At 35.0% G+C, this 13,492-nt stretch overlaps 1 protein-coding gene across 1 annotated transcript in view; it reads right to left on the bottom strand.

Annotated features, from left to right (window-relative positions):
- Nucleotides 1-13,492, bottom strand: part of LOC102809018 (1-phosphatidylinositol 4,5-bisphosphate phosphodiesterase epsilon-1-like) — a 116,548-nt gene that overhangs the window by 15,071 nt on the left and 87,985 nt on the right. The window contains exons 18-34 of the mRNA XM_085504598.1: nucleotides 13,192-13,353; nucleotides 11,644-11,858; nucleotides 10,568-10,690; nucleotides 9,925-10,029; nucleotides 9,517-9,624; nucleotides 8,634-8,750; nucleotides 8,162-8,320; nucleotides 7,080-7,212; nucleotides 6,702-6,840; nucleotides 6,054-6,208; nucleotides 5,031-5,165; nucleotides 4,629-4,861; nucleotides 4,050-4,173; nucleotides 3,309-3,472; nucleotides 2,650-2,808; nucleotides 2,200-2,302; nucleotides 1,512-1,714 (exon numbers count right to left, since the gene is read on the bottom strand). Of these exons, the coding sequence (XP_085360724.1) occupies nucleotides 1,512-1,714; nucleotides 2,200-2,302; nucleotides 2,650-2,808; nucleotides 3,309-3,472; nucleotides 4,050-4,173; nucleotides 4,629-4,861; nucleotides 5,031-5,165; nucleotides 6,054-6,208; nucleotides 6,702-6,840; nucleotides 7,080-7,212; nucleotides 8,162-8,320; nucleotides 8,634-8,750; nucleotides 9,517-9,624; nucleotides 9,925-10,029; nucleotides 10,568-10,690; nucleotides 11,644-11,858; nucleotides 13,192-13,353 (2,537 nt within the window). The remainder of the gene's footprint in view (nucleotides 1-1,511; nucleotides 1,715-2,199; nucleotides 2,303-2,649; nucleotides 2,809-3,308; nucleotides 3,473-4,049; nucleotides 4,174-4,628; nucleotides 4,862-5,030; nucleotides 5,166-6,053; nucleotides 6,209-6,701; nucleotides 6,841-7,079; nucleotides 7,213-8,161; nucleotides 8,321-8,633; nucleotides 8,751-9,516; nucleotides 9,625-9,924; nucleotides 10,030-10,567; nucleotides 10,691-11,643; nucleotides 11,859-13,191; nucleotides 13,354-13,492) is intronic.

Raw genomic sequence — 13,492 nt, 5'->3', positions numbered from 1 at the left:
ATTTTACATCAGCGTGCCCCTTAAGCTGGTATTTTACATCAGCGTGTCCCTTAAGCTGGTATTTTACATCAGCGTGTCCCTTAAGCTGGTATTTGACATCAGCGTGTTCCTTAAGCTGGTATTTTACATCAGCATGTCCCTTAAGCTGGTATTTTACATCAGCGTGTCCCTTAAGCTGGTATTTGACATCAGCGTGTCCCTTAAGCTGGTATTTGACATCAGCGTGTCCCTTAAGCTGGTATTTGACATCAGCGTGTCCCTTAAGCTGGTATTTTACATCAGCGTGTCCCTTAAGCTGGTATTTTACATCAGCGTGTCCCTTAAGCTGGTATTTTACATCAGCGTGTCCCTTAAGCTGGTATTTTACATCAGCGTGTCCCTTAAGCTGGTATTTGACATCAGCGTGTCCCTTAAGCTGGTATTTTACATCAGCGTGTCCCTTAAGCTGGTATTTTACATCAGCGTGTCCCTTAAGCTGGTATTTTACATCAGCGTGTCCCTTAAGCTGGTATTTTACATCAGCGTGTCCCTTAAGCTGGTATTTTACATCAGCGTGTCCCTTAAGCTGGTATTTGACATCAGCGTGTCCCTTAAGCTGGTATTTTACATCAGCGTGCCCCTTAAGCTGGTATTTTATGTCAGCGTGCCCCTTAAGCTGGTATTTTATATGTCAGCGTGCCCCTTAAGCTGGTATGACATGCCACTGACATACAGAGATTTGCTGTGATGTAACTAGTGGGGCTGTTTCACTGGTACATTATTGATGCAACAGAAAATTGCACATTGACATATCTTACAAAAGTCTTAATATATACTTTTGTATTTTGGTAAAACAAAATTCACATTTCAGGAAAAAAAATATGTGAAAATCAAGAGACTCAACATTTTCATTTGGGCCCCTAGCGACCAACAAAGTCACATATAATTTTTTTTATGAAGACATCTTATTCCAGCAGTTAAACTGATTCAACTTAATTTAGGGGATTTCATTTTGATCTGTACGAAAACAGTCCTATTTAGAAGGCTCACTAACAAGAAACAAGAACTAAAGAAGGGATTGTGATACTACCAATACATAGAACCTTGCTGCATACCTTCAGATAACATTGTGTATGATTGATCTGATATGTCACTCAAAACTTTCTGAACGGTCTTTCTATAATGAAGCTCAGCCAGCCAAATAAGAGACTAATGAATGTGTATGTACAAATGAATCAAAATGTTATAGTTTGACGTCAACAGACATGTGGATAACTGATAATTTTGTATCAATCAGAGCCATATGAATATTCATCACATATTTAATAAATAATAAAACATTGGAATATTAAATGCGGAACTATACATATTTCTTAAATAACACTATATTACATGGTTTTACAATATGAACATCCAGAGTATTTGGGGCGCAGTAAAGTTTTTATTGACCATGGCCAATTGTACGAATAATAATATGGCAAACAGTCACTTGAACTTGAATGTTGTGAGATAATAATTAAATTGTAACTAACCTCACTGAAATCCATTTTATTATCTTTATCTTTCCCAATATTATAATACATAATATTTGCCTTCATCTGCTTTTGATCCTCAGTATCTAAATTATTCCAGCCCAGGCATTGTGACTGTTGTTCTTCAATCTTGGTGCATATAAACAATGTCGCCAGTTCTAACGGGCAATTCTGAGGTGTGCGCAGCCTTATATGTCGGTATCCTATCAAGACAAAAAAAAAGACAAAAAAAGATATGAAGCATGTTAGCAAGTTTGAATATTATGCATACATCAGCCATTGTAAGTCATCTTCTTAATTGAGCGATATGCGGGTCCAGAATGGGAGGAATGCTTGATTTTAATGCACTTTTAACAATAAAATGGTCATCATTTGACCATCTTGAATCAAATCATCAAACTACAAATGTGGTATCACTATTCAGTACACACTTTCTGCTCTTGCTGTAATTGATAATATTTAGCAGGCTATGTCTAATGAGGAGCACAGCCAAGCAGTTAATTGACCACTAAAAATAGAACTGACATAAGCATCGAACGTCAAAGCATGTGAATCGTGGAAGTCGAGGTATTAGTTCACAAGCAAGTTGAGCATGATTCAAGATGGGGCCTTGCAGGATTTGTTAACGGCCTTTGGTCATTCTTCCTAAGCTTGCTATAACAGTGATATATTGATTGACTGTCCTTACCTGTTTTGAGAGCTTTCAAAGGAATTACTCTGTGAGCTGTTAGACCAGAGCCGCTTGTATCAGTGACTGAGAATCTAACAAATGCAAGATCATGAAGCACAACCTAAGAAAGAATAAATAACAAAGTTTAACCCTCTTAGTTAGTTACAGTGGAAGATACTAATGCATGGATAAAGGTTTTATTTATAAACCTAATAAATCAAAATAGCAAAGATCACCATGAGCACATTACAGAACAGAGGTTGTACCTATCTAATCTTCTCTTGTTTGATTTGATTGAGACTATAACATTGAATAAAATCCCCCTTCCCACACCCACAAACAAAAACGCTGATGTGATGGAGTGACACTGACCATAATTTAAAGCAAAATGCACAGCCGGGCCACCAAGTAGCAATTGAGGGATTCTATATTACATGTTCCTTTCTGTACATCCTTCTATTGATTTACCTGAAATGTAAATGCTTCATTCCATATAGGGTTTACAGCGTTTCTGTGTATTACTTTAGTCTTTCCTCGAGCACAGTCTACAGGAATTCCCAGTATCTCTACTTCAACACTTGGGCTACCAGTGTGATTATTTGGACACACCCACTGACCAGAGATAACCTGTAAGAAACGTGCCAAGTTTTAAACAATTCACATACCAAAGCTAAAGCAAAGGGTTATAATCTATTCAGTCTTGCAATGTTGGTTAAATTAAATGGGGTGTAGTTTAATTTCTTTTCAGAGCAAAATAGAATATAGGATACTGTAATTGGGTACAAAAACATTGCATACAATAAAATATTGAAAAAATTGCTTGTGCCTTGCATAGAAACTATGTAAGTATGTTTTGATATTGTCATCCATCTTTATGTTTTGGTGCAGTGATGATGTCATCATTTTTGTGTTTCAGTGCAAATGATGTCATAATTTTTTGTGTTTCAGTGCAAATGATGTCATCATTCTTTGTGTTTCAATGAAAGGAATGCCACAATTTTTCGAGTTTCATTCAGTGTAAGTGATGTCATCATTCTTTGCTTTTCACAGTATGTCTGCAATTAACAACTATACAATATAGTATTGTGGAATGTAAATGTTTCCGAAAATAATGACACTGAACTCACTGTGAGATTTACAGCCCAGAGGTTCATATCTTCAAAGTCCTTCTCATAAGCATTAAACTTGTTAAACAGCAAGTGTGACTTGTCAATTTGATAAGAAGGTTTCAGTACATATCCACATCTTTGTGTTTGTTCAAATAAAGCACTGTTCAAAGCCATATTTAGGTCTAGAGTAAAGAATAATAATTAGTACAGACAGTGACTACAAACAAATTTAAAAGTCTAAAATATCAGAGAAATCATATGAGTAAATAGATGACATGATAAAAACAAAATCAATTTTGATAATGGATTAATGATTAAGAGATGTATGACTGTTCGGCTATAAAATATAAAGAAAATTAAATAACAAAAACAAAAATTGCAGGCAAAAAAGTGTAATATACACATTTGATAGAAAATTTAATGTATATTTGATGAAAAAGTAGATTAAAAGGAGATTAAAGTGGGAGGGTCGCACCTGTGCACACGCGGAAATTGAGTCCCAAGCGACACATAACAACACATGCTAAAACGCAAAGGCTCATGGGTGGACGCTTGTTTGTAAAGAATGACACGCTATGGCCATCTGACGCATGCGCAGGTGACGACTCCCTCGCTTTAAACTATTGACAATGAAATTACTTAGAAGATGAATATAAAAAGGCACTACTGGGGTAAAGCTGAAAAATAAATGACAGGAACGAGCTTATTGAAAACAAATCCAGGTACATGTATAAAAATGATAGCTCCTACGTTACATACCTTCAGTTTGATAATTCAATGATACAAGCTGTATACCAAATGACCAATAAATAATAGGACAATAGTTTGAGGAGTCTATTCTCATACCAGCGGGATAAGTTCTCATCAATTGATATTCGGTATGCTTGGGTATATGTTAAGGCACATATATATGTTATTGCAGTGATAGTGTAGACATATAAAGACTCAAATTGTTAGAAATCCTTGCATTGTGAACCAAAATACAAATTTTAATTACTGGGGTAATCTGAAATATTTCACAATTGAGTACTCGAATTCACTAAATTGGTGGTCACATAGGGCAGGTGGTCCTTACACAAAGGTTACATATACGCTATGCTTTAGGACTGTTCTTTACATGTATAGAGAAGTGGTTACTAACTCAGTTTTGACTCTTGAATGTTAGAAGGTGCAAGAGAAATGGCTTTTGTAAATTTGTTTGTACTTTTTAATTCTTGTAATATAAAATGATTTCTTTTTGTTAATGGAAACAACTTTTGTATTCATAGGGTTATTAGTGGTTTTGGAAACATATATAATATGTATGCCCTCTCTCAACTACCACAACCACCCAACTACCACACCAACTCGAATGACAAATACACTACACTGGAACAGAGCTTTGAAAGGATATTCGAGGAATTTATAAGAAAACTTTCTGAAAAGTTTCTTGAGACCAGTCTCATTCACTGATGAGATGTGGTAACATTTAGGTGTCTGCATAAACCTTGAAAATGTATCTTGTTGTTGAGCTGCTTGTTTACTTTCATGTCCTAGTCCTAGATCTTTTGATTTTGGGCTCCCATCAGACTCTTAAAAATAAATAAAACATAAGCAGATGAGGTTTGTTGGCATATTTTGGCCAAAACTGACTATTTTTTCAATACATTTGTGACGTAAAGACGTGACCTAGCACATTTTGGAAAAAAACATAGTTTTTTATAAAATTCAAATAATTTATAGATCTAAGGTTATTCTTACCAGTGACTGGTTGTGATGATGCTAAACTGCTTAAATTCTGTGAGCTTGCACCAGATGACGACAGCTGACGTAGGGCCTTTTTGGTGGGATTTTTCTGTTTTATAGTGCCTGTACCTTCCTCAGGAACTGCAAACCCTACAAATAAATACACATGTAGTAAAATATTGAAGTATAATCATCTTGTAAAAAAAATTATTCAAGAATACTTTATATTACTCGTGAGTTTGGTTGACCAGTAAAAATGTTGGGGCACAGGTCAACATGTGTGTTTGTTAGTTAGTTAAATGCATAAGAATATGTATTAATACATTTCTACATTAATAGATAGATTTATTTATCTAATGTTATCTTTATAAACAGTTTATTCAGATTATTCTAGTTTATTCATATTTCCCATTAACTAAGGAAATTACCCTATTATTTCACTGTTAGATCGTTTACATGTGTTCTTACATTAAGAGTTACCCCCTATGAGCAATGGATTCGACCTCAAACATGCTAATCATTATGCAAGTGTACACATGATTTCTAATTTCGATGGATATGGCGGTCATCAATGGAGTCCACATTTGAATTTAGTTCATAGTTTCTCAAGTTATTCACTCTTTTGCCCCTCATCAAGGGCACTCACAGTTTAATGCTGAAGTTTGTACTACTGATGTAATTACTGGTCAAAATGTTCAGCGTTCTACCCATGAATAAAGAAGTCATTACGACTTTCTTTTGAACTCTATCACTTTAGTCTACTGTATGTTCTGTGGAGATTTATTAAACGTGGCGATTTATTCGAACCGAATTCCCACAGCAACAAAAAATGATATTTTTTTTTTCAGAATGCAAGGTTTCAGTGGAGGGTATAAAAAACTTATTTCTAAATTCTATGGAAACAATAATTTGACTATAACAATCAGGTCACTTTGACAGAGATTCTACAGTGAAAATTTATCAAAGTTCTTACAATTATGGTTCACTAATTCATAGGTCTCAAGAAAGACTTGGATCACAACAAAATAACAAACATACCAGGAAATTTAACAGCTTGGCAGTAGATAACCAGATCTGATAATTCTTTGGCAATCTGACTTGTTTCCTTTTTTGTACTCTTAGGTGGCATTAGAAACATATCTTCTCCATAAACAGGAAGTGTGCTGGGGCTGAATTTTGAGCTGGGTGTTCTTCTGTGTAATAAAAGACAACAATTCATTGAATTTACATTTAACATACACCATACATACACTGAAGTTGAAATTGAACTATTCGCCAAATCCCTCAACTGATGATTATTAGAAAAATTAGGAAAAGAGTGAAAAGATGATGACTCTTTAAAGGTGAACTCAGAAATTATTCTTACAACTGTATATAGGAGGTAACATTTTTGTCAACCAGCATGTAGGTCTCTCGCAAAAGTCACTGACTATGATCTACTGTGACGATGTTTCTCGTAAGTTGTTGCATAAACAGAGAAACATACTGCAAAATACTTCATTTTCGCTATATTCGTTGAAGGAATGATTCAGTGAAAATAAAATCCAGCGAATAATCAAAAATACCTAAAAAGCTAACTTCATGCATCAGATGATGCTTTACCTCTCTGTATCAGTCAATGATCAGTTCAGAAAAGTAGCAGGAAAAGCATGCCACGTTTATGACAAAGCATTTGGGTAACCTTACCTAAGAGGGTATTTCTTGTCGTCACTTGATGGGCTTCTCTTCACCATCTCATGTCCACCGTTCATGAAATGCGTGGTTGTCGGCAAGCCACTATCACCATCAGCAGGATTACCAACCACAGTCGTCATATGAAAAGTATCTGAAAGGAATTCAATTTCAGAGTTATATATAATCAGTAACATGTAGCGCTAGTTTCTAGGGTAATGACAGAACTCAAAACATGTCTATTGTGCTCATGTCAATCTAAGGATGTTGACTTTTAAAAAGTTTGAAGGAAAGCTGATGATCAGTATTTACAAACTGTATGTATAAATATGTTTATAAACTAAGGTACAGTTTTCTGCCCTTCACTGTGTATTTTTTTTATAGTTTCATTACCATCAAAGGGTACAGTTTCATCTTCTTCAAACTCTTCATCATCATCTTCATCAGACTGTTCTTGTAATGCTGTTGTACCAGTGACATTGCTTGTAACATTATTTAGTTTCTGTTGGTTCATCATATTTATTACCTGTATGAACAATTTAAACAAATAATACTCAAGAAAATCTTCAGAAATATTAAACATAGTTGAACTCTGGTGACCTTGCCCTTTGTTATATAATATAATTCCCTCTATCACAGTTTGTTTCAATATAAATGTGCATTGTCATAATTAATTTTGAATACAAACAAGTTTTGGGGTTGAACCAACAGTGGGGAATCAGTCTACCGAATGTCCTTAAAAAATGTAAATATCTTACAAAAACATTGGTGCCTTATTTGTTTAATTATTTTAAGGGACATAATTTCCAGTTTTATTCAAAGTAATTCAGATATTTTAGTATAAAAATAAATGCCTCATCGCAAAAAAAAAGTTCTGCATTTAGACGTGAATAGATTCATAAAACATGCAAGATAACAGAAAATCTTAGCTGGCTTTTGTCCAAGTATTTTTGTATTACATGAAAAGCAAAAAAAAAACACCCTTTATGAATAGCTATCATGTTGCAAGCTCTGCTTTGTATGCAAATCAACTTAAATAGTTAGTTGGTGTCCAGTGGAGGGAGAAGTCAACAGTACTGTTGCCTCCTGAGAATTTACATCTTCAAACACTGCAATCTTCGAAATGCGTTTTTAAACTACTATTATGAAAACTCTATCATTCTGTTCTAATAGCTGAAACATATTCCTGCGAGTTTTCATTTGTCGAATGAACTGTTTGTCAAATACAGAATACATATATTTTAGAACAATTTTCTTTTTAAAATATGGATGAATGTTTTGCTTTTTATGTATTTTTTATGTATTGTTTTTGATTTGATAACTTTGAACTAAACAAGTTCTAAACCAAGTTACATCAGTTTTTACATAAGCAGTGGCTTTTGGCCATGGTATTCAACTGAAGTCATGGGCCTAGTGCAATAATTGCTCAATAACGGGGATAGACGTATCATTCTTTACAAATTACCTATGCTTACCCTGTGTTTTAGGATATGAAGAGGAGTTTGATAAGCTCGTAATTTCTTATTCTTGATTAAAATCTTCCATTTTAGTTGCTCTGGAGATGGCAGCTGTGGATTATCACTGATGTCCGAATCAAAAATGAAATCTTTCACCAGTTTATCACCAAATACATTCTGTAAATAAAACCCCCAACATTACAAAATCAGTACGGTAAAATACCAATTCTGTTATATTCAATACACCATTAAATTCTATTATGCCTAAATGACGTACCGATAGATTGGTTAACAATTACTTTCATTTCTATGATTTGTTTTCTTCTGTTTTTTTCTCGATAACTTCTTTGTAAATTGTGGAACAAAACAAACATAGGTAGTTTTACATTCCATACAAATATAAAAATATGGAAATGGAAGTTTATCTTGTGAAAAGGGACAAAAGTTGGCTTTAGCATTTATAAAGTTACAATAGTTATACTATACTCACATTGAATATCTGAGCCATCTTTGTTTGTTGAGGGATGGAACAATGATTTTCAATGGAGAGAATAATGGGATAGTCAGACGTGACAAATGCTGCTCTATCTATAGCCTCAACCACCTCCTGAGAAATTGAAATAAAACAATTGATTGTTAACATTTTTGATTAACTATTATAATATTTTTGCTGGTTGAGATTGATGACTACGATTGTTCTATACAATGAACAAGTATATGTATGCGTACATGTACACATAACACAAAAAGACCCCAACCCCTGTGGGAGTAGGGCAGAAGAGAATTCAGTAGCTTGGAAACAACTATACAACGAGGCAGTGTTAAGGTGTCATAGACAAGACTACGACCATAGGATAACTGCTTTATTCAGTAAAACTTAAGACTATAATTACACTAATGTCAGATGGTTAGATTACACATGACAGGATATGAAAATTACAATTAAATCTGGAATCTATCACTGAACTTGATCTTGTTTATTAGTGTAATTAAAATTCCCCGAAAGTAACACCCCTTTCTGTAATATTTGGGATTCTCAGACTTGGTGTCCATTTTACAGTGTCTCCCGACAACCCCCTACCACCACCACTTAATAAAAAAAATTTGGCCGGCAATTGAAATGAAGTATTCACTGTCTTTCCAGACATTTTTTGTTTGTTTGTTTGTTGTGTTATTTGCACATGCATGTCAATCCCAAACCTGATTTACTGTTTATTTGGAAGGTTTGGAAGGAAGTACTCTAGTACAGCTGAATAAAAGAGTCTGCTTTGAAAATCAAACCAGCAACCTCCCTGATGTGAGGCAAAAATGCTAACTAACGAATCATCAACCAAGTCAATTTCAAAAATACCAGCAACATGAGTGTTTTATACCTTAAATGAGATTTTTGTTGTTAGCGTGTGTCCATGATAAATTATAGGCCAGCCATCGTCACCATCCCAACAATCAAGTTCAACACATCGACAACCTGTCAGAAGAATCTAATGAGAAAAACAACAAATAATACCAACAGGTTTACTTCCCATCTAATATATTAAGGGTGAAATGAAGGACTTTTCCTGATAAAAAAAGCATTTGTTTGTAAATGAAAAGTAGAAGAAAAACTCTTAAAACAAAGTTTATTCTTGATATGTAATAAGAAAACAGATTAAGAATTTAAGCCAGGTGTTTGGTTCAAGTAGTAAAAACTAGTCATATCACAGTGCCCTCTAGAGGCAGTGAATGAAAATAGGAATATCTTTGACTGTGAGGGCGCTGTTTTAGAAAGCAGTTATTCCTACCTGAGCATATATCTCTACTGATGATTCTCCTCTAAGCTGATGCCCAGTCAAGTAGGTATTATGAGAGCTTTCGATCAGATAATGCGACAGTGGGTGGTGCAGCTCCTGTGGAGGAAAACCAGTAAACACGATAAGACGCAATTTTTTTTTTATATGAAAAGATAAATTTTCAATGCTTTTCTATGCACACACACATACATGAACTAATACCACAGTCACACTGGCTTCCCCTTTGAGCGTGATCATCACTATAACAATTAAATTGATTAAAAAAAATATCATTCAAAACTCCATTAAAAAAAATTACATAAAAACAAGATGGGAAGATTACTCAAATGTGTTTCCATGGAAACAATGACTTGACTAATTTCCATATAGCGTTAAGCCTCACTCTGACAGCTGTACATACAATAAAATACAAACTAGTTCAGGTGCACTAACCGTCTTTTTCTGGCTTTTAAATAGCCGGTCAGATGGTATAGTTTCAAGAATTTCAAGAAATTACTGTGTCAACCCCAAATTCTACTTTTAAGACCCCTAAATTATTAGGAGAGGATCCCTATTTTGGAGCAAGAAAGCATGCCATTTGTGACAATACACTATTTTCTCATCAGGACTCGCAATCCTTGGTATTTCACATTACCTGTAATTTAATAGGAGTCTCTTCATTTACAAACCCATAGTTAATTTTATCCATCATAAATCTTGCAAAGCCTTCAAAAGACAAATAGTTCTGTTCCCGCAGTGATACTTTAGGTTCATGTCTCTGTAAATGAAAAATCGCAGACACATACTGTTAATGCCTTAGATTAATTTGTAAGTCATATTTTTATCGGTAAAATTGTTCTTTTCAAGGATAAGTCACGCTCAGCCAGTTTCATTAGAAACAAGCAACTTTTCATATGATATATATCACTGCCATTTTGAAGATAACAAGGAAACCGATAAGACGTCAGAAATTATCAAAATTGATAAAATATTCACTAAAATAAGAGAATAACAAAAACTAAACTAAATAAACAAATCTGAGAAAGTCTACCAAGGTAGATAATACCAAGTTTAAAACCAATCGATCAAAAATGTAAAAAAAAAATGACTAGCTTCGCTTTTTTTAGGGCAGTCACACTAGCAATAGCTAAAACTTGCTACTTTGTCTCTCAAAATACCCATAATCCTTTACAACAGAACAGTTTGGCTGAACGCAACACTATCCTTAAAATAGTCTATTGTGCCACAAAATAGTTATTCATGAAAATATTAATCAAATTTTCATGGCTTGCAGTGGTCACTCCCTGGACCACTAAAGCATTGTGTTTCTTAGACGTTCACAAATGATGCCTGCCCTCTACTGCTGATGCTTTAAATTTAATCAGTGATATTTCATAGGTGTCAGTCTTGTAGTGCACAAATTTAATTCAATAACATGCATTGATCAAACAAGAAGAATACTAGAAAGAATGCGGCATTAAGCAGTGATTTTTTGCATGCTGGCTCAATAAATGAACCATCAAGAATTATTTATTATAACAGCTGTAAATTACCAAGTCATACCAGAACACCAGCAACTTTGAACAAAGTTTGACATTTTATTGGCCTGAAAACATTTTTAAAAATCAAGCTCATTTTATCTGACCTGGATTTAACTCATCCCAAGAAAAACAGGAGACTTTTTAGAAAAAAAAGTTTAACTTACCGGAACTAAAAAGTTAAAATACTAACCTGTATGATTTCAATAGCACTAGTCTCTGTTATATCTTCACCTTGTTCATTGAGCATAAAATCCACAAGTTGATTAACTCCAACTACATACGGTGTAAATGATATCGTCTCTACCCCAGTACTATTATTAGCAACACTAGATGCAGCAATAGCATCAGTAACACGTCTATTACTCTCGTATAACTTATCTTGGGCAGTGTTTCTTGTAAGACTCTCTGGTAAAAAAGATTTCATGGAATAAATTATAAATTTGCACAGAAACAGTGAGAAATGCCAGAAACATCACAAATATGTAAGTCTAAGCAGGCAGAATGTATGGGCATGGCATAATGAAGACTTATTTACAGAAAACAAATGTTATGTTTTCAAATTACGTCACTTAGTCTTAGTGACTTTGGGCCAGTGGGAAAATATGGTGATTACTAGTTACCTGCGTTCTACTTGCTAATCGCCAAGGACACCGGGAACCAGCGAAAAATATCTAATGCCATCAGAGTGCACTAGATTGTAATATCTAATGCCACTAAAGGGCACTAGTCTGAAATATCTAATGCCACTAGAGGGCACTAGTTTGAAATATCTAATGCCACTAGAGGGCACTAGTCTGAAATATCTAATGCCAGTAGAGGGCACGAGTCTGAAATATCTAATGCCACTAGAGGGCACTAGTTTGAAATGTCTAATGCCACTAGAGGGCAATAGTCTGAAATATCTAATACCACTAGAGAGCACTAGTCTGAAATATCTAATACCACTAGAGGGCACTAGTCTGAAATATCTAATGCCACTAGAGGGCACGAGTCTGAAATATCTAATGCCACTAGAGGGCACTAGTCTGAAATATCTAATGCCACTAGAGGGCACTAGTCTGAAATATCTAATACCACTAGAGGGCACTAGTTTGACATATCTAATGCCACTAGAGGGCACTAGTCTGAAATACCTAATGCCACTAGAGGACACTTGGCTGGTTCCCGCCTCAAGTGTCATGGCGTACCAAGCCACAAGAGGCCGGTAACTAGTAACGATTCCGGCATTCTGATTGGTACACCACTTTCTCGTTGCTTGTTCCATTTCCCTTAGTTACCTGACGTCAGCGCTTACGCTCGTGGCCGTTCAGGGGTTTCCTTTTACTTTCGAAAGTTGGGCAAATAAAAAAAAACTGTTTCTTTTGTTATAAATTTGCATAGAACATATCAAATCTGTAAATCTAAGCAGGCAGTATGTATGAGCATGGCTTTATTGTAGCATTACAGACACGTTTACGCAAAACGGAACTTGGAATGTTTTCAAATTACGTCACCCAGTCGCGTTCCTTCCGGCCGGAAAACCGGCCCAAATGGAACAATATGGCGATTACTAGTTACCTGCGTCCTACCTGCCATTCGCAAAGGACGCCGGGAACCAGCGAATAGAGGACACTAGTCTGAAATATCTAATGCCAGTAGAGGGCACTAGTCTGAAATATCTAATACCACTAGAGGGCACTAGTCTGAAATACCTCATGACATGAGAGAGGACAAGTCATGAAAAACAATAATGACAAACCTTTTGAGATGACAGTAAAATCTTCACTGGAACCATTGTTAGATGCAAGCAGCTTTGCAGCAACATCTTTTATAGTACTAGTTGGGACTGCAATCTTCTCAAATAAATCTTTCAAATCTTTTCTACATCTGAGACTGAATGACTTGAAGAGTTCTACAAATTCTTTATGGGCAAATAAATGAAGAAATATTATCAACATGCTTGGAAATTTTGGACATATCATGATCCCTACCAATTTTGTTACACGAGTTCTTCGTGAATATTCAAGAATATTCTTCACATCCAAAGTGCATAATAAGAA

The sequence above is a fragment of the Saccoglossus kowalevskii genome, chromosome 10, assembly GCF_978046115.1.
Source record: "Saccoglossus kowalevskii chromosome 10, keSacKowa6.1, whole genome shotgun sequence".
Taxonomy (NCBI): domain Eukaryota; kingdom Metazoa; phylum Hemichordata; class Enteropneusta; family Harrimaniidae; genus Saccoglossus; species Saccoglossus kowalevskii.
The sequence above is the reverse complement of the archived record's forward strand: the minus strand, read 5'-3'. Positions and strand labels throughout refer to the sequence as shown.